Source organism: Lynx rufus, unplaced genomic scaffold, assembly GCF_022079265.1.
Source record: "Lynx rufus isolate CCGP_SWC_20201006 ecotype Redwood Valley unplaced genomic scaffold, mLynRuf1.p SCAF_2, whole genome shotgun sequence".
Classification (NCBI taxonomy): domain Eukaryota; kingdom Metazoa; phylum Chordata; class Mammalia; order Carnivora; family Felidae; genus Lynx; species Lynx rufus.
Genome location: NW_025814834.1, coordinates 187,772,730 through 187,793,880, shown reverse-complemented (window position 1 = coordinate 187,793,880; position 21,151 = coordinate 187,772,730). Strand labels below are relative to the sequence as shown.

The following is a 21,151-nucleotide window of genomic DNA, read 5'->3' as shown; positions in this document are numbered from 1 at the left end:
GGCCCCAGACTTCATGTTTCTCCTCTCCTGGTTGAGGATTCAAATTCAAATTCGGTGGACTCTATTGAAGGCTGAGCTCAATTCCTAGACAGAGATAAAAACTGTTCCTAAACAAGCTATAAGTATTTCTTCATCCCTTTGATCAGTTTTATTATTTGCACTCACACTGCAAGTACAAACATTAAAATCAGTATATAATGAGAGAATTATCATAAAGAATTCATGAAATATTGCCTATTTTTCAGAAGATCCCAGGCATGGGGTGAGAGTATAGCAGATCACCATTGCTCCACTCATGCAGAAGGATTAGTTTTTAAAGGCAAAGAAGCTAGAAACATAGAATTGAAAGTCAGACACATCTGGGTTCTAACCCTGACTCTTCCATATCCTGGCTGTGTCACTGATGGGAAGTCATTTAAAAGTCATTTAATCTCTCTGAACTTCAGTTTCCTTCATCTATAAAACGAGGCAGCTGGGGCGCCTGGGTGGCGCAGTCGATTAAGCGTCCGACTTCAGCCAGGTCACGATCTCGCGGTCCGTGAGTTCGAGCCCCGCGTCAGGCTCTGGGCTGATGGCTCGGAGCCTGGAGCCTGTTTCCGATTCTGTGTCTCCCTCTCTCTCTGCCCCTCCCCCGTTCATGCTCTGTCTCTCTCTGTCCCAAAAATAAATAAACGTTGAAAAAAAAAAAAAAAAACAAAAAAAACGAGGCAGATGACTAACCTTACAGGGTTGTTTTGAGAATTAAATGTAATAAGGTATTAAGTGCCTACCACAAAATAGACAGTAGGCTGAGAAGGCAAGAAAGGCAGATCATCATAATACAATACAATAGATGCAACCATGGAGAAGTGAACAGAATGCTATAGGACCAAGAGGACGAAGTGGCTAGCTCTATCTTTTACAGGGTAAAGAGTCAGAAAGGAAGGCTTCACAAAGAAGACAACTGAACTTAGGATTCTGTGGTTGGGTTTGCTTGACAGGATGGAACACAGGAAAAGATGCTACAGGCAGAGGCAAAGGCACACGCACAATCATTTTGTATTTGAGAAGCAATTATGTGCTTAATGTCTGCCCTCCCCACCAGACTGTAAGCACCATGAAGGCAGGGACTCTTATTTGTCTTATTCACAGTCTTAATCCCTAATCTACTGCAGTACCTTCTCACAAGATACCTACTGATTTACTGAAATATGAGTAGGGAATAGTGTGACCAATGTCTACAGTGTGTAGAAAGAAGAGACAGGAAATGAGGCTGGGGGCTAGGTTAAACCAGACTGTGAAGACTCCAGCAAGTAATGGAGATTCCATGGAAATCTTGAAGTAAGATGACTTCTAGCAGGTATAGGCTGGCTCCCCAGACATCTCAGAGATCCTGGAGGCCTGGTCCACACTGACACAGTCTTTGAGTAGGGCCAAGGATCCTATGTGGTTCCACGGCTAGAGCAGTCCCACTCCCAGGAGGTCAGAGCTGCTCCCTGAGCCAGACTGTGCTGACCCTCTTCACAGTCTGTACACCAGAGAATCCCTCTCGGGCCAAGAGTCTCTGCAGCAAGCTACATTCTGGACCTTCCACTGCTGAATGGCTTGTCTCCCCAGCCACTATGGCCCACTTGCACAGATGAACATGCACACTTGTATACCCTTTCCCAAGACTTTACAGAAGAGGTAAGGCAAACCTGGAGCTCCCTATGTCAGCTAACCTTGCTCCAGCTCACTGGCCTTAAATCCCCAAGGGAAGTGCCCCATCTTCCAGGGGGGCTCTCCAATGCCCCAACTCCTGCACAGTGCTCTTAGATAAGAGCAAGACAGGACTGTCAGGAGCCAATGCTCAGCAAGACCAAGCCTTCCCCATGAGAAGCACTTAATACTCACAGGGGGTCCTTCAGAAGCTTAGGACGTAGGCCATTCACTCATGTGATAGATATTTAGTGAAAACATTCCACTGTGAGCCTGTCCAGGGAAGAGATACTACATTTGGAATAAAGTCTGCCCTTTTCCTTCCCCCTATGCTTGAATGGATAAAGAGCTAGAGGAACCACTGAGAAAACCCCCAATCAGCTGGGCTAGCCCTCCCAGCTACAGAAGGTCTAGCTTGAGTCCTACTTGGACCAAATTAGTCAGGCAAACATCTAGCTGGCCACCTGCTCAGGGACTTGGTTAGGACAAGAAGTTAGCTTTTTAGCTGTATGACCAACTCAGGGCTAATGGGACAAAGCAGAGCCTATTCTAGTCTCCTTGCCAGAGACTCCCTATTCAGGCTGATGCCCGGAATCTTCCCTCTTTACCCACACAGTGTGCTGAAGTAGCTTCCTGGGTGAGACTCAGAATCCTCTGAGCACCCTGCTCCAGGCTGGCCTGGGGTTAGCAAGAGGAAGCCTCCTGAAGACCACAGGTCCCTGGCAACCAGCACCACTGAAGAAAAAAAATCCCGTAATTTCAACAGCCCTAGTTTGGTGCTGGCCTACAGCAGGCATCTTCCTTTTAGGATCCTGGCCAGAGACATTCCAAGAAAAAAAGCTGCCTGCTCTCTGGCCTCCATCACATGCTAGGCCCTGGCTGGGACATAGGAAAGGATGGGTCCCCTTTTTCTCCTTGAATCCGGTCTTACAGGGTGCAATCCATGCTAAAGGGCCCCCTCAATCATAGGAGTTAATCTCTCCTGAAAAAAAGAGGGTCAGTGGGGCTGGGGGACACCTCAGAGCTCATCTTATCTTCTCCCAATGTATTGCAGGTACCCTAATGCTGACCCTACCCAGAGCTTGACCAGTCACAGAGCCTAGGCTTATAGACTCCCAGGAACAGAGAGCACACCTGCCACTAGGTGAGCCTAAATCTGACTCCATCCTGAGGAGCCCCAGGAAATTCAGTCTGCATTTCTCTTTCCCATGGGGCAGAATCTCTTGGCTAAATAAAGAGATCTTCCTCCCTCTCCCTGCCACCATCCAACTTCCTCTAGGCTGCCTACCTCCAATGTAGATGTGCCCTGCTATCCCCCCAACACTCTGCTTTCTCTTGTGCTTTGATAGGGGCTAAGCTTTGGGTTTATTGGTCTTAAAGATAAATAAAGCACCAAATGAGATCCACAGGCTTTTTCTCTTCTCCCCTCCCTCTAGAGAGGAGGGAGCGGGAGGGGGACCTTCTCCCTTGGTGAAAACCCCCAGGCCAGAAGGGGTGGGAGACTAGCTGAGGCCAAGCATAGCCCTTCTTTATTCCCTCAGGCTGGAGCACAAGAAGCAGCATCTTAACCTTTTCCAGCTCCCCGAGGAGAACATCCTAGAAGTGTGGTCTCTGCCAAGGGTTCTAAAGCCTTTAATTTGATTTCCCTCACATAGGCAATTGTTGTAATTATTCCGATTAGGAATCATTACCCAGTGCAGCCTCTGCACCCCTGACAGGCACAACGCATCCAGCGGCAAGCTGCAGTGGGGCAGGCGGGCCCAGCCGCACCTCCTGGAGGAGCTGACAGCAAACAAAAGCCATCGATGGGGAGTTCTGGGTGAGTTAATGAAGTGCTCACATGCCACAGGAAGCCCACACTAAAGCTAAACAAAAACACCTCCAGTCCCCAGGGCTAGTCCTGCAGTGCCACAGCTCAGCCCCCCCCACTCCCTGACCCGCCCAGCACAGGCTGCCAATGCCGCCCAGCAGAGGGCCAGGGACCAGGAGGGGGTGGGGAGCCCTGTGAGGATCTCAGGGCAGCACTCGGACATCTTGCCAGTAACCCTGATGGGAACAGCTGGAGATGACAGATCAATGGTTCAATACTCTCAACAGCATGTCACTGATGTGACAGCAAATGTTATTCTAATCAAGCCATAATCATAGTCAAATTACACGGCTACATTCTCAGGAGGGGAGGGAGAGAAAGGCAGCAAGAAAGGGTCAGAGGTCAGGAATTAAAGGTCATTCAACCTACCTCCAGTACTTGCTGCAGGCTTGGCTGACCATCCACCATAGCTTGAATAATCCCGGTGAGCTGAAAGGAAAGAGAAATAGCCAATAGGTGGAACCGGAGGGCACAGGGTTTCAAAACTGGACTGGATCCTTTTCTTTCTGTTTTTCTCCTTCTACTGTAAAAGATTCTGGTGTGCACTGCTTTAGGCTCAGAATCTGACAGAAGCCTTGGGAATAAAGTCCCAGGATACAAGGTGAATTCCCCCTGCCCTGAGAGGGGGATACACACCTACATACTGACCACAGGGTGTGTTTCATACCTATTTCAGCTTTTACTTTGAAAAAAACCTGATTTTATGTATCTTTTGTATTCAATAGGCTCAATAACTCCCTACAAATTACAATCTAAAGTCAATTCACCTCCAAGCTTCACAGAAGTTCCCAGAGAACTTGGAGAATACTTGCACAAGACAGACATACTTGGGTTCTGATGTCCAGCATTTCCCCCTGTAACATCAGTGAAGAGCCAGGGGAGCCCCACAGGCATCTACCCTTCACCCTAAATACCTGGGCCCTCAACACCAACTAGGCAAGTAAGAAATAGACACCTTTAACTTAATGCAGATGAAAAGGCCTAATGTATGAATCTGCTCTAGAGAATTTCTGACTCACGGGCCTATGCTACACCCAGGTCAGGCCTAGCTTCAAACAAGCTTGTTGCTTTGCATTGTTTGGAAGTGAAAATATCCCTCGGACACAGACTAGGACAGACTGCCTCGGGGATCTGAGGCAGGAGGCCCCTATCCATAGACTTGGATCCAGCAGGAAATCACCATGCCCAATGTGCCCCTGGCTACTTCCACAGAGAGCAGCATCTCAGGCTTGCTTGGGAACTTCTTTTTTTTTTTTTTTTGTAAGTGTTGGGGGGGGGATTAAACTCCAATTAAACTATAATTACATTTAATGAATATCAAATACCCAAATCACAGGAACCGCTGGCTCTAAGAGGGAAGGTTATTTTCTCGTAGCAACTTACATGGAATGGTAATACACACCTTTTAGGGAAGAAATTTTCATTTTAAGAACGCTGAGTTCCTCTAGGTGGGTTTCTGTAGTTCATCAAGTCATTATTAGGTGGTATTTTAAGGAAGTGTAAGGACACAGCCACTCTATTTTATATTCCAGAAACTGTTTTTATATTAATCTGTATTTTAATTGGGTAACAGCTGCTGCCTACAGACTTCCCATGGTCTAAAAGGAAAATAAATTAGAAAGATTAACTACACTGTTGTTTCGCAAGGCTTTAACCCACAGCATGCCCACCCGGCTGGCACCTCCACACCCTTTCCTTGCTTGGGAGACCAAAGAACTGCCCAGCAGAGGGAGGGCCTGAGCCAAAGAGAAGAAGAGTTGGTCTGCTGAGGGGTGGGAGTGGAGGGTTAGGGTGAGGAAGAGCTCTGGGTCAGCAGCTTTCATCTTAGAGTGCCAAGACTCCTCCATTTATTTAGTCAACAGCTATTCATGGACAGCCTACAATGTGCCAGACTCCATTCTAAGAACTAGGAATCCAGCCATGAGGAAAAACATGAAAACCCTGCCCTCATGGAATCTGTGTTCTTCTTGGCAGCCCCTCCTCTTCCCAGTCCAGCCAGCACCCAGAGCCACACATTCAGCAGGCAGCTGCCCTGTGTTTTGCCTCAGGCACACAGGGGCCAGAGCCCAGAGTAGGCTTGTTGCCAACTCCAGGTCCAACATCCAGATGACTGACTAGCACCCATGCATCCACTGCTCTTCTTTCTGGTCCAGCTTCTCTCCTGCTTGGTTCTTCCAGAGCCAAGTCACGTCCTCAAGCTTGGAGCTGGGACTTAGGGTCAGGACTATCCTGGAAAACCTACAGCCACTCTTACTTCTTGGAAAGCTCTGGGGTCTGTGTGCCAGTCTCATGTCTAGTCTGAGTCTTCTGGGACAAGGTTAGGTCTATGACTTCTGACTCCTACCAAGGGTCACTCAGATGAGGTGAATACTGAAGGGCTTCCAGAAGGACTCGCAGAAGAAACCAATGGGTACCCTTGACAAGAGCCCTCCCTCCTTGGAAAATGGGACTTAGGTCAGCATCTATGTACTCTACAAGCACCTGCTCTGGGCTCAGGAAAATCACTAATGCGGAGAGAGAAAATCACTATACTATAAAGGAAAACCAGGGCACTGCTCTCCAGGATCTCCTTCTATAGGCTAGGCCTGCCTCTTCAACCCTGGTGGTAGTGGGTAGGGCTCCAGGGTCCTGGGGCTTTCTCACACTCCTATCCAGTGGTCAGTAGTCCTAGAATCATCAGCCTGAGGGGGGCCTAGTGAGCTCAGCTCCCTCTCTACGTGTTTCTAGAGCATTTGTGGTTCAGCAAGACATGGCTTACAGCTGAATTCCTAAAGGGCATGAACTCACCCCCAGAGACACAGAGGCTTGAGCTATTGGTTCAGCTAGAGGCATCCTTCCAGGAGGAGGCCTCACTCCTCTGTATTAATGCTTCCAAGGATGGACTACATCTTATTAGCTCTACCAAGGCACTAGATGAAGAGACTGGAATTAGGAACATTAGTCCAGGCACCTGACAACCTATAAGACATCTCTAAGACCTACACGAGAAGCCATGAGGGAAAGAGCCAATTTAATAAAAATAAATATTGGAAAGTTCTACCTTAGGCATAACTTAAATCCTTCCTGCTGCAGTTTAAACCCAATCTCACTTGGGTTAATATATATTTGTAAAAAGCTTTCACATCCTCACAATGAAAGGTACTAGAGCAAAGCCAAGTATTATTAAGCTGAGAACCAGGGCTCACAGGCTAAACAGAGCTCAGAGACCTTAACCACTTAAAGCTGGAGAGGTGAGAGGAAGAATTAATGTGTGCTCTGTGGCTCCTTTCACCGAGGGATTACAGATTAACTCCCGCTTCTCCAGACTCGGAAACCACAAGGCGAGGGCTTTTGACCCTGACTGATAACATGACTGGTTACTGAGATCCCCTACCCACACAAGGGCTTTGTCCAGGAACAAGCTGGCTTCATCATAAACACTGGCAACTACAGGAAGCAGCCCAGGCCACTCAGTGCCAATAGAATGTCAGCATCCAGCCTTTCTCCTTTCACAGTTTATCTCCAACACAATCGTATTCTGACACCAAGACAGTTTGTTGATTACATAAGCACTTGTCTCTGGTGTGCAATCTGATAATCAGACCCACTCTTTCTCCTCAGACAAAGAGACCAATAAATCTCAGCCTTTATAAGTACAGGTGCAAGACAAAGCCCTTTACTGGCATTTAGCAAAATGGGTATTTTTTCTAGTTTTTTTTTTTTTTTTTTTTTTCAAGACAATGACAACAACAACAAAAAAGACTACACATGGTCAGGGACTGTGCAGCAGCCCAGCTGCTAGAGGCAGAGATCTGATGAGCTGGAGCAGATTTTAGAGGTGGTAGGGAAAGGGCTTGGGAAGGAATGAAACATGTCTCATCCTGTCTTTATCAGAAATAAGTCTCCAGGCAGACTATCAACGGGTACTAATAAAGAATCTCAAGCAGGCTAATAACATGTCCATTACACAGAGCAGTAAGAGTGTCTATATGTGGGCTACAGACCCACTCAAGGCAGAATGCCTCTTCCTGCCGAGCCTGTCTCTCCCCCCACACAAGCATGTGCTCATATGTGTACTCACGTGTCACAGGCATGCATGCATGCACACACACATGCACACAGACCAGGGTTCTTAAGAACTTCTTGTGCACAAGAGAAAATCCTACTACAGGAACTGCTGAGGCACAATCCACAGGTTTTGAGTTGTTCCTCACACTTACTAAGGAAAAAATTCCCTCTGATTATGATGATCTCTATCTCTACCCCAAAGGCAGCTACTGCCATGCTGGATTAGACCCCACAATGATGGCTCCCATCCTTTGTCCATGCCTCTCTCTACATTACAACTCCATCTGGTATGGAGACAGAGCAACATTTGGATGATCTGAGGTTTTCCAAAGAAGACTTCACTTACTCAAAAGAGAGTCAGCAGTACAGTTACTTGGGGTCAGGGGTGGCAGGGAGAAAGGTGTGGCTGAATAGCTCTTTAATAATATTCATTCATTTAAGGAACATGTGTCAAGTGTTTACTTGGCACCAGGCCCTAATGATGGGACGGAGATGGATCAGATCTGGTTCTTGCCCTCAAGGAACTCACAATCTAGTGGGGAGACAGATAAGTATATACAGTTTAATGCATCTGATCAGCGCTTTGTGTAGTGGGATCAGCCAGGGGCTCAGGGGAGGCTCCCCAGAGAAGGTGACCCTGAGCAAAGTCCTAGAGGACAAGAAGGGGGGTGGGTGGAGAGTGGGAGCAGCATACAGGCAGGAGGAGCATCATGTGCAGAGGCACACTGTGAGGGGGTAACCTTGGGTGAGGGAAGTGAGGGGGTGTGAAGCAGGGAGATGTGAGGCTGGACAAAAAGGCAGGGACCAGGTCAGGGAGAATTGGGGGCTCTGGAGGCCTGAGGTGAAATGGCACACTTGTTGCCACAGCACAGCCATATCTTCACTTTCAGATAAGGCTTCAGAAGAACAGTCCCAACCCACCGTGCTTCCTGCCCTCCAAATTACGTATTTGTGTCTTGGGGTGAAACTTTCTAGAAAAAAGAAAAATATCTCCCATCACAATCTCACAATCCCTCCTCCCATACCTCCCCAAAGAAGCAGTAGCAGTCCTGATTCCAAAAGATCCCTTTTCCCATTACTCTCAAGCATCCACTCCTGCCCAGAGATGAGCTTCTGCAGTGCTGTTCCATCCCTAAACAGCCAGCAACCTTTCTCAAATTTGGGCCTGCCCCACTGCACCAGGCAGCCTAGCTGCAGCTGAAGCCCCCAAGGGGCAATCTGCACACAGAGAGGAGGAAGAGAAGGACAAGAGGACACTGCACTTTCAGGCTAGTGGAGGCTCAGGTAACTGGCTTGTTTTAGGAAAGTCTTCCCTTCCCATATGGAATGGGATTTTTGCCATCATTAAAATTTGATTTTTTCCAAAAGGGGCAAAAAGAACAGATTAGCGCCCCCTGGTGGTACAGGTAATTCCCAGGGGCAAGGGTTGTGGGGGCGGGTATATAGATCCCAGAGGGAGTAAGAATCTCAACATCATTACCGGAAACAACAAAAGGCATGAGAGACTAGACACCTTGGCAGATGGATACCTGCACCAAAAGGCCCACCTGGGTTGGGCGGCAAACACTGGCATCAAGCCCAGGAGCGACCCTCAGATTTTGTATCTGGGCTGAGTCAGCCTCAGAGCCCATGCGGCCTTCCCACCAGTGGCAGGCAGGCCCTTTCCCAGCATTCTCCACACCAAGACGATTGTTTTGGGATCACTTAAGAACTCCTTTCCTCATGTTTCACTCATACTTAGCAAGTAGATCTCTAAAAGAAGGCACAAAGTCTCGAATATACACCAGCCCCCAAATCCTTACAAAGATTCCAGGAACACTCATGTTTTCCCGTTACCTTCTGCTGCCATACATACTTGGCCCATGATTCCACCACAGCCTGTGGCTACCACAGAGTTTATAACACAACACATCACAGAGGAAAGCAGCCACAGAAGGCTTCTCCATACAGGCCGGAGAATGAGAATCCTTCAGGGGTACCTCCTCTCTGCTCCTAGCAGCTCTTCTGAGCTGCATCAAGCATCAAGATCTCAGTTAGTCCCAGTTTCACAATCTGTAAAATGGGGCAAATACTAACCTGCTGGCAAGGTGGTGGAGTATAACCCCAGCATAGGGTAAGGATAAGGATAAGAATATTTCAGCCTTGTCCAGGCTGTCCTCATACCCCACTTGGACTGCCCTTCTCTTTCCTTGATGATACAGTTTTGCTTCCCACTAAACCAACACTTCACACAGGACCACTTTGCTCAAGGACAGAAAAGCATCACCAGAAAGCTAAGACAGCCTGAATACAACCTCTCCCTCCAAGAAGCTGAAATCTTCACATCTTGTCAAGCAGCCCCAACGGAAATGGAACTGAAAAGAAGCTGAATCCCAAGGGGCGCCTGCGTGGCTCAGTCAGTTAAGCACCCACTTTGGCTCAGGACGTGATCTCATAGTTCGTGAGTTTGAGCCCCGTGTTGGGCTCTGTGCTAACAGCTCAGAGCCTGGAGCCTGCTTTGGATACTGTGTCTCCCTCTCTCTCTGCCCCTCTTTGCTTGCTCTCTCTCTCTCTCTCTCTCTCTCAAAAGTAAAAGAAACACTAAAATAATTTAAAAATTAAAAAAAAAAAGTTGAATCCCAAAAGCACCACCCTAGAGTGGCATACCACTCCAAATGCCTCAACACCAGGAGGAGTAGGGATAATAAGGAAGAGAAAATATTAGGGAAGCTGGGATAGATTGTGCCCTCCTTGGGTCCCCAATGACCACAGTTGTGCAAGTGGAGTGGCAGACTTTACAAAAACTGCTGAATCCAATACGCACCTGCCTTAGCCACTGATAAAACTTAAGCTGTCCCTAAGCGGCATGTACAGAGCACCAGTGACCCATAAGCTCCCGCCCCAGCAGCCCCTGCTGCCCAGCTCCAGGGCCCTTACCTCTGTACAGAAGGGAGTAAGCTGTGGATGGACTACGGGCTGGACATACATGTGAAAGGTAGACTCAATCTCCATGGTTCGACCATTTAGCTTCAGGATGGGGAACTCGATAATTTCCTGGAATGGCAAAGATACAGAAAAAAAAAGAATACGTTTTTTTAACCAACCATTTCATAACTCAGAGTCAAGAATGAGAGAATGTTTTGGACTCATTAGCTCCTGCCAGGCCAGACCCAAGACAGTGTAATGGTGCCAGCTCAGTTCTTATTCTAACCTTCCCACTGTTAACACCCTCACAGGTGGCCAGGACTAGACACATGCCCCATCCCTACTGTCTCTGGAAAGGGGAAAGAAGACAGTAGTATAAGCTGCCCCAGTTTCCCCAACTGGTTCTCTGCCAGAAGCCTGTTCACTGGAGCCCATGAAAGTAGCCCCACTCCTCCCCCTTGCCCAGGCCTCTGCCCTGGATGGGCCTGGATCTCCAGCCACAAGACCAATCACAGCCCTCTACATTTAAATTTAAGCAGAACCGATGAGTTTCTTCATTCATTTAAAAAAAAAAAAAAAAGAAAAGATAAATAATAAATAAAGCCAAAGGGGATACTAAAGAAAAGAAGAAAACTGAGTAAGAGTAATAGGAGCTAGTGCCTCCCACCTTTCTTTCAGGCAGTACACCCTCCCCCAGCCTGCTCCCCCCAATCACTTAGCCAGCCCTTCCCAGTCCACTGGAACGTAATGGAAGAGAAGGAGGAGGAGTGACAATTTGTTTGGTGTCTCTAAGATTAATTTGTCTCCGTTATTTAATAGAGATGCACAGCACCAAGGTCCTGGTGTGCAAACAGGCTTGCAGAACGCTGGCTGTGCAGCACGCCTCATACATCGCTCCTGGGAAGGGAGGAATGCACCAGAGGGGGGAGAGGGCAGGAGAGCACACACGCACCACAGAGAAGAGGGAAAGCGAGGAGAGAGAATAAAAAAAATTATTGCTTTTTAATATTCAAAAACAGTTTGCAAAATTTAATCAAAGCAGAGGAAAAGCTAACATTTTTACCACTTTGACATTTTTATTAGCGCTTTCATAAATTTTTAAAACATGAATGGAATTAGTTTACAACACAAAAAAACTGCCCTGAAAACATCTGGAAGAGACAAATAGGAAATAATAAAAAAAATAAATAAAAAGCAAAATCCTCCGAGTAAAATTAGCATGTTGGAAAGACCTCCACTGCAGAGAGAGAAGGGGAGCTTTGCCCCCTCCGTGGCCCCAGCTGTCAGCTCCAGCAGCATCCCTACCCCAGGTCCCCAGTTTTGGAGGGGACCTTTCTCATATCACTAAAATCAAGGCAAACTGGTTCTCTCCGGGGACAGCCTGGAGGAGCAGCACAGAAGCTGTGGACACCTGACTGTATGCAGGACAAGGACGAGATGGAAGATGGAAGAAATGGCCGATCTCCTTGATATCCCAGGGCAGCCAGGTAGCCTCTTCCTCAAACACACTTAATACCACCATGCTTGTTTTTAAAGCATCTATTTTTATCCAACACATAAAAGCAGGACTGAAGACCAAATCAAGGCAGTCAGATTTCATAACAGAGAAATTCAAAGGTTCTGCTTGCCTGGTCTCCCCGCGCTGATCCCCAAAGATGGGGAAGCTAACAGGAGCCCCTGGAGATAGGAAGGGCAGCAAGGCTGAGGCAGAGGGGGCACAGCAAGGAGGCCCTAGCTGCTGCTCAGATTAGGTGGTATCTTTCCTCCCAACTCGAAAATAGGGGGGTACTCATCCCAATTCCCTGGGCCTCTCTCATTCCTCACAAAGCACTACTAAGCAGAGATGGTAGAGAATTTCGTGCTGAAAAATAAAACTGAGGCACACATACAAGCAAAATACACATTGGTCCCCCTGAAAAATAAGAAATCAAAGATTTCCAAGTGCTAACTCTGAGGTGGGGCTCATCTGACACCCGAATTTCTGATCTATCCTCCCACTGTGTGGGAGCAGCACTTCCCCAACAGGGGCTCCACAGCCTGGTGAGTTTGGCTGCCCTGGTGTCTAAAGAAACAAATACAGCCAGCTCCTCACTAACAATGTTAGCTGGGCCCACAATGAAATTTAACCTGTGACACAACTGTACTTTTCATTTAAACTTTCATTTGGAGAGAAGCAGTGTTTGGAGACCTGCAGTTTGTCCTGCTAATAAAGACAAGTGTTGGGACCTTTAAGGATGCCATTCATCTCTGGCTTTTATTAAATTCAATTTTCTTAAGCCCATGATACATTATGAAATTAGGAGTTGACATTCCTCTGGAAACAAAAATATCTATCAAACATAAATAGAAAAAAAACCCTCTATTACCAAGAATTTATGGCTTAAAGTTGATCTCTTTCCACTTTTTTACAAGCACATGGTTTGTTTCAGATATCTGAAATGTTATTATAGATCTAGAATTTCATTAGTATTTATTATAAAATAGTAAGCGCTTCAGCTCCTGCTTTGACTAGCACCAAGTCAGCATCCCCAGTAGATTCTCTGAAAACTTAGCCTTTGGGTTTCCCCACTGCACCTCTGTCTTCAAACTGTCCTGCTGCTGGCTTCCTTGCCCCTAGGGAAATGGAGCCAACCTGTGCTCACACTCAGGATCACCCTCCCAGATAGGAGGAACAAGCCAGTCTAGGCTCCAAGCAAAAAGAAGAGTAGATCCCTGAAATGTCTGGGGGCCAGGGACTTGGTGGATTGGACCTATCATAAATACACCTGCCCAGTGTTACTAGCCCATCAGCCAGGCCTTCTTCCTAAGACCAAGAAGAGGGACTTTCAAGAGCCAATCTCAGAACATGACTTTGCACAGGCCCTTTCTCAGCACCATCAGCTATTGTAACAATGACCTTGCACACAGGCATATTCATTTAAGCCAATGAGGATGCAAAGAGAAGCTGAGAGATAGAAGACCCCATGAGGAGTCAGCAGAAAGGCTCTCACTTAGGTACTTCTTACCTCCCAAGATTGCCCAACCAAGCCCAGAACCTCAAAATACTGGCACCAACAGTCCATTTAGGAGAGCGGAACTCTAATCTCTACTAAGTTGACATGACTCTGCAGCCAGTGGACCTGGGGCATGTCAAACACTTCAACAGTTTTTAGCTCATAATGATCAGAAAGGGAATGCTAAAATTATAGGTTTAGTAACTTCCAACCCAGGAGCTTATGAAGATGTGCCTAAGTACTAGTTTCTGGAGGCAACTGCTCTGATAAAGACACTGTTATTCCTGCCTCTCCTTTTCCCTCCATCTCCTCATTACCCTGGGAAAAAGTTTTTAGGAGTAGATGAGTGTCTGTTTGTGTGGAGTTAACATCAGGAAGGAAAGAACCAGTATGTATTTACCAGTCCTTTATTCTTCCCCTAAGAATAGTTCCACGATTCCTTACAACTGTATGTCACTTACATTCAATTAAACTACCTGAGTAGCACCTACTGTGTGCAGGACACTGTACAGGTGTTGCAGTGGGATTCAGAGAGATGTATCTCTGCTTTGGAGAGGTGCACAGACTAGTGAGCAGAAAAGACACTGAACAAATAATGAAGAATGCACTATGATAAGTATCTTAGCAGAGGGACATACTGAGCATTAGGACTTTCAATTTATAGTATACTTGCAAATACATTTTCTTTATCTTACCCTTATTAATCCTGGAAGATAGGTCATAGCAGCAGCAGCAGCAGCAGCAGCTCATAAACCAACACTATTAAGCACCTACTATTTACCAGGCAGGGGCTGGGTGTGGACATAGAGACAAATACAAGAAGATGTGGCTCCTCTCTCTGAGGTGCTTGGAGTCTGGGCAAGGGGTAGAGAGGAGCTGGCTCCAACACCCTCGGGACACTTGGGAAATGGAATCATTTCATTCCTTCCATTTGTTGTTTACTACATGGGAGACACTCTGCTAAATGCTTAACAGGAACGACCTCATTGAAACCTCTTAACAACAATTGTTATGATCCCTGTTTTACAGATAAACTAAGGCCCAAAAAAGAAGTGGTCTCTTGCTCAAGGCTTCACACTTTGTGAGGGGCAGAGCTGGGACTCCAAATGGGGAAATAAGACTTAGAACAGGACTCACAGCTTTCAAAATCTGAAGGGTCAAGAGCTGATTCTTCCAGTCTGAAAGGTTGTCTTTAGTGGGCTTGGTCTGTCTCCTAGGAAGAGAGGCTGCTCTCAAGTTACAAGAGACCGTGGACTGTGCGGGCAGAGAGTCCTGGAGGACCGCTGCTGCATAGGCTCCACTGCAACTGCAGTGATGCAGACGGTGCTATGCTCGGGGCTCGGGGAGGGTGGGAGCCAGGAGCCCTAGGTTTGCTTCGCCAGCACAAGCTCTGTTCTCGCATGCAAACCTTGCTCTCTCCACTTTTGGTAAGTAACATGTGAAAAGGGAGGATAAACAGCAAGATAAAAGCCAAGCACACGGCTCTAACAGAGATCTCTGCTTTTGCAGAGCTCTCCACGGGACCAGGGAGGTGATGTGATCTACTGAAGGTGACAAACATGGTAGGTGGTGGAGTGAGGATTCAAATCCAGACAGAGAACACCCCAAAGCATTTCCTGTCTCTCATCTTTAAGTGGCCTCCCATCCTCCCTTAACTGCTACAAACCACCAATGTCTCAGTTTTCTGTCTGTCCAGACCAAGGGTTTCCTGGAACACAGAACTTTCAGAGCTAAAACTGGAATAGCTAGTCACCCTACACTGTCCACAAGCTACCTGCACCACTAGGTTGTCCAAAGGTAGAGCATGATAGATTCAAAAAGCTGGTCTGCTGATGGTGGATGGGAACTAGCCACAACTTGACAACTCAAGACAGAAGCCTCAGAATTTGGATTTTTGAAAGTATCCATGGTTTCAAACCTACTGTATCCGCTGTCTCCCTCAATAAAATGACAACAGCAAACCTTTCTTTGTTTTTTTAAGGGGAGGGAAGACACATAAAAAGGAAGCACCAAGTAAATATTTGTCTCAGGACAAAACTGCAATAGTGGTTCAAATGAAATTTCACACCTACAATCAGTAGATTACAAGAAATAAATGTGTAGGTTGCTTTCAGGATATTCAAATTCCCTTCAACTAAAGTGTCCTCAGTGATAAGATTGTATTTGAAGATAGAACAACAACAGAAGGATTGTAAGCAGAAGGGACTTAGGTTGGACTGCTGGAATTTCTTGACAATGGGACAGAAGTTTTAACAGTGTAGTGTTCTTACAGACCTTTTTTTTTTTTTTTAAAGCACAAGTTCTCCTTTGCCTGAGCTGATGGTTCTATGGTCCTGTCTGAAATAAGGGAATCAGCAGATCATTTCTCATGGCTTCCTCCTCTCAACCTAGGAACTGGCATTCCTTCGATTTAGAAATGGTAACAACTAATCTATACCTTCCCTCTATCCTATGAAGAAAATTCCAGAATGTGCACAGAAAGAAAGGTTTGATAAATCCAAAAGCAACATCACACCACGAGGTAGAAAAAGCAGTATGTGGCAAAATCATGAGTTTTATGCAAATACTTCGTTTTGGGCTACAAATCCCATGCAAAGGCAGGCTTTCCTCCAAGGGATCAAGGTACCTCCTGGCCACAGGGAAGAGGAGAAGTTGAGAGGGGGAAGTGAGGGTTGCACTGGGCAACGAACAGGGCACGGTTTGCTTAACAGTTTCTCCCTTGGGGGGAAAAAAAAGACATTTTATGCACAAGGAGCTTATTTCTTAAACAAACACTCGTGGTTTTGATTTACACCACAGCCTGCTCCTAAATAATTTATGGCGGGTTAAATTTATTGCCGAGCCCTGGCTGGCTGCAAATTCGAATTGCCAAATAATTAGATTTTAGGGCAAAGCTTATAAATTACCCGTCGATTTGTCCGGACTTGTTTGTCAGTTGCTTTGTGCTTCGGGTCATCTTTGGCATTTGGCTGTTTGGGTTTTAATTGCTGATTTACACTTTGACAGATGAGAGCTGATGCTCGAAGTTTCAGGACAAGCAAGGGTAAAAAATCAGAGCTTTAAAAGGCTGATTTTTCACCTACATGTCCCTTTTCACTATCCCCATAGACCCCAAAGCAATTAAAATGTAGAAAAGAGGCTGAAAATAGACACTGCTATTCTTTATTGGGGGGGGGGGGGAGTGTGCAGAGTGATGTATAATTTGCTTTTATTGAAATCTGAATTAAAAAAAAAAAACATAATACAATAGAGACCAAAAGTTTTCAAAACTGCATCTTCACCCAGTAATGTGCATCTATGTGTCTACCTTATATGACTGTGGATCAGCCCCAGTTCAAGCATTTTTACACACTCAATTGTAAATAACTGCAGATATTAGTGGCCTCTGTGAAGCTGACCCTTTAGGGCAGCAAATGACCAAACGATTTCTTTGTAGCTACCTGTATACATATTTGTCATAAAATTAATTGAAGCAAATCTTGGGGTTGTACGCAGGAGAGGCCCACCAGAGGCAGCACTAAGGGAAGTCATGGAAATGGAAAGTCTCAAGTCTAACTTACCATTCCAGTGGAGGAAAAAAAAGTCTCTCTGGGTGGTGCCTAAGCTCTACCTACTATGTTGATAGAGGGCCTAAAGGCTTTCTCTATGCTTCCCAAAGCAGGGCCTGCTTCCCAGCCACCCGCTATTCCCCAATACCTTGCAATGAAGCCATGAGTAAGAATACTACTAGTGCTAATTCTACTCGTAAGAGCTAACTCCTATAGCTATTACATGCCAGGCACTGTTCTAAGCACCTATATCTCATCCTCCCAACAGTCCTGAGACTGGTGCTAATATATATTTTTTCATAAATTTTTAAATGTTTGTTTATTTTTGAGAGAGTGAGAAAAAGAGTATGAGTGGCGGAGGGGCAGAGAGGGAGAAAGAGGATCCAAAGCAGGCTCTGCACCGACAACAGAGAGCCCAATGCAGGGCTTGAACTCACAAACCCTGAGATCATGACCTGAGCCGCAATCAAGAGTAGCATGTTTAACCGATGGAGCCACCCAGGCACCCCAAGATTGGTGCTATTAACCCCTTTTTGGCAACAGGGCAACTGAGGCATAAAAAGTACAACTAACTTGCCCAAGGCAAGTCATACCATTAGTAGGTGGTGGAGTCTAGGCTCAAATCCAGAGTCCAGCTCTGGATCATTCTATGCTCTGAACCATTATGCTATATTACTTCTTATCAGAAGAACCTCTACCTTAGTTTCCCTCACTCTGGAGGTCCAGAGTACACATTATGGGACTTGGCCACATGCACCCAATGCCTATTCATTTAATCAACCAGTAAGGTGAGGGAAAGTCATGTAATATACTCAGTATCACAAGATAAAATCAGAGGCTTGGTTCGACAAAGGACATTTTCCCAATCAGCACAAATACTGCACTAAAGATCCACTACCCTGGGATAACAGGTGATCAAGACAGGAGCAGGCTGCCTCACCAGACAGAGGCTCTGGTAGGCAACTTGGGTAGGAGACCTGAGAAGCTGACTGGGCTTCAGGAGGACCCGCTCCTGAAGGGACTACTAGTCTCTCCACAGAAGACTGTATTCCCATGGGGTGCTTCACAGATTTCCTGTTCTCTGACCATTGCTGCTGGCCAGAAGCCAGGACAGGGAAACAGTTGTGCTGGCATGACAGATTTTTAAAATCACTGACCATGGAGCAAGCAATACACAGATTGACATCCTGCCTACGATGAACTGAATACTTTTCTCACACATTGGCTCATTTGATCCTATATCTCTGTAAGGCAGGCAGGAATCACTGTCTTATTTTACAGACGAAAAAGCTAGGGAGGTCAGTGGTTCTCAAAGCCTGTTCCCTCACAGGGAGCATCCCCTCACTTGGGAGTTTATTAGAAATGCAAATTCCTGGCTTCTGCCCCAGACTCTGGATCAGAAACCCTGAGGGTGGGGCCAGCAATCTGTGGCCAGCTTTCCAGGTGATTCTGATCACAATTCTGATTGCTAAAGTTTGAGAACCATTGGTTTAGACTAGAGCAGTGTTTCTCAGACTTCAAGCTATCCAAAACTCTTGTCAAATTACAGATTGTATTTAGTGCTGGATTAGGGCCTGATATTTCTAACAAGCATTTCTAACAAGCTCCTAGATGATGAGGATGCTGCTGGCTGTTAGACCACACTTTGAATAACAAAGATATAGTCTAGAACACTTATGAAACTACCTCCTGATCACAGATATACTGACCAAGTGAGAATCTGAGCCACAGGTGTCAGTTCCTTTCTCACATCAAACCCTTAGTTGGCCCACTTTCAAGCACCTGGGACAAGCCCTTTAGATCTCCCAACCACTCCTGGTTCTTGCCATCAGAAACTTCTTTCTCCTTGCTGCCACAATCCAGGGGAGAAAAATTGGCATGTCACATCCCAGAACTTTATTGAGGAAGTTGGCACCTCTCTGTTAGGGAACCAGCAAGAGGTCTTCTTTCATGACAATGCTTGCTCCCTTGACAAATATTGTCAAGATCGGGGCATCAGCTACCCACAGAGCACTCACACTATGCTCTCCAGAAAATTACCTTCCTTCTGTCCAAATGAATCAAAAAGCAGGACTGGATACTTCTCCTATGAAGACTTCTTGAGAAAGACCTAACTTTGGCCCACAGATCTGGAACAGGATCACAGTCAATTCTCACAAGATCCTGAGGCACCACGCTAAGGATTCCTTACCAACATCAACCAACTACCATGAACTTCCTTTTAAGGCCTACCCTGGCCTTGTTTCTCTAGTCACTTACCTTTCTAGTGAAAGTATACCTGATCAAAATGGCATGTTTCATATGCCATTCTTCAGTCCCTAGTTCCGCCATCCCCAACTAACTACCAATCCCTTCCAGTCTATTAGTTGGCCTTTCATTCAAATGCTACTAGCACTGGGGAAAACAAAACAAAACAAAAAAAACCTGTCAACAATGCAGACAGAGTCCCTGGACTCCATTTCCAAACACCACACTCTTAAGCCGTGGCTCTCAGTTCTATTACACTTTTGGAGAACAAGGTTCCAAGCTTTCTTTCCAGTTATCATCCAATTACCTAATCATTACTACCTACCTCCCTTAGGTAGGACCAAACAAGGATCAAAAAGATCCTACTGGCTCAGTTGGTTAAGCGTCCGACTTTGGCTCAGGTCATGATCTCACAGTTTGTGAGTTCCAGCCTTGAGTCAGGCTCTGTGCTGACCGCTTGCTCAGACCCTGGAGGCTGCTCCGGCTTTGGTCTCCCTTTCTCTCTGCCCCTCCCCCACTCACACTCTGTCTCTCTCAAAAATAAATAAACGTTAAAAAAAATTTTTTTTAAGAGATCCTACTTATATCACCACTACAGAACTCACCTTATCATATCTCCTTAGTATAGATCTTCAGTTCAGAGCACCCCATTTACAACAATCATAGGTTCCATCTTTACCCTTGCCAAATCTCTTAGTACCACTGACTCTTGGGAGCCCACCAGTATCCAAATGAGCTACAAGCTACTTCAAAGCATGGTTCTCAAGCTCATTTTCCCCCCAGCACATCTAAAAGCTACAACACATAATTTCTTCTCTCCATCCCTACTATCACTGCCTTAGTCTAACCTACTAACATCACTTTCAAATAACACCTCCTAATCAGGTTCCCCACGTCCATTTTTAACCCCTTAGAACACTTTCACTCCATTCCCATGAACCCTGGCTTGCAACATCTGTTTCTTCTATTCCATTCAACAACACCTTCACACTTCCTCTTCTGGCTCACCAACTTTGCCTCCCAGCCTCACTGTGGACTTGGTACGCTCCTTTCCTTTCAGCAACATCAGCATCTCCACATAAGAACTTCTGCCAGCATTTAGACTTTAGACCAAACCTTGGCTAAAAGGGCCTCCCTAGGACTAGATACTCAGCACTGGATACCACAGCACCGGAACAGGTACTACCAGATACTACCACTGGATACTAGATACCACAGCACTGAAACAGAACTGCACTGCTCATGTAACAGATCTGTTTTGCTGCCCACAGACCAAGATCTCCCATTAGCCACTACATACAGGGATAGGACCAAAACAGCAACCTATTCCAAGGTACGTGTACATCAAATTAAAAGCTTTGCTGATGTTTGTCTCTCCCTCCAGAGTCTACTTACCTTCTTTCTGATTCTCTCAGCACCTAACAGGGCTTTGCCCGTGGCAGCACTCTAAACACACAAACCCTTCTCTGCCTGTTCCAGCCTGCTCACCCTTCTGCTGCAGACCTGCCAGGCTGGGGAGCTAGTGTCAATCTGGGAATACTCTCGTTTCAGGCTTTTAGGCTAAGACTCAATTTTCACAGCTAGAGCTCAAAACTCATCACATAAATGTATAGCTGTGGGGTTTTTTTAAGTATTGTGAACACCCAGGATAAGAGAATAAAAAATAGTTACCCCAATGGCATCTTAATCAAAATGATGCAGGATCCTTTTCCCCAAAAAGACAAAGAGATGGAAAAGGCATCTCCTAATATCAGTTTCCTCATGTCAAACAACTGGGATCAGTCTACAAAGCAAGAAATGTAATCAATATTGGGGGAGAAGAAAAACAAGACAGGATGGAGGCAGGGAGAAGTGAAGCCTATGGA

At 46.1% G+C, this 21,151-nt stretch overlaps 1 protein-coding gene across 2 annotated transcripts in view; it reads right to left on the bottom strand.

Moving 5' to 3' along the window:
• Positions 1–21,151, bottom strand: part of ERI3 (ERI1 exoribonuclease family member 3) — a 127,953-nt gene that overhangs the window by 83,923 nt on the left and 22,879 nt on the right. For both annotated transcript variants that reach the window (XM_047084554.1, XM_047084555.1), the window contains 2 exons: positions 10,511–10,627; positions 3,917–3,976 (listed from right to left, as the gene is read on the bottom strand). In XM_047084554.1, the coding sequence (XP_046940510.1) occupies positions 3,917–3,976; positions 10,511–10,627 (177 nt within the window). The remainder of the gene's footprint in view (positions 1–3,916; positions 3,977–10,510; positions 10,628–21,151) is intronic.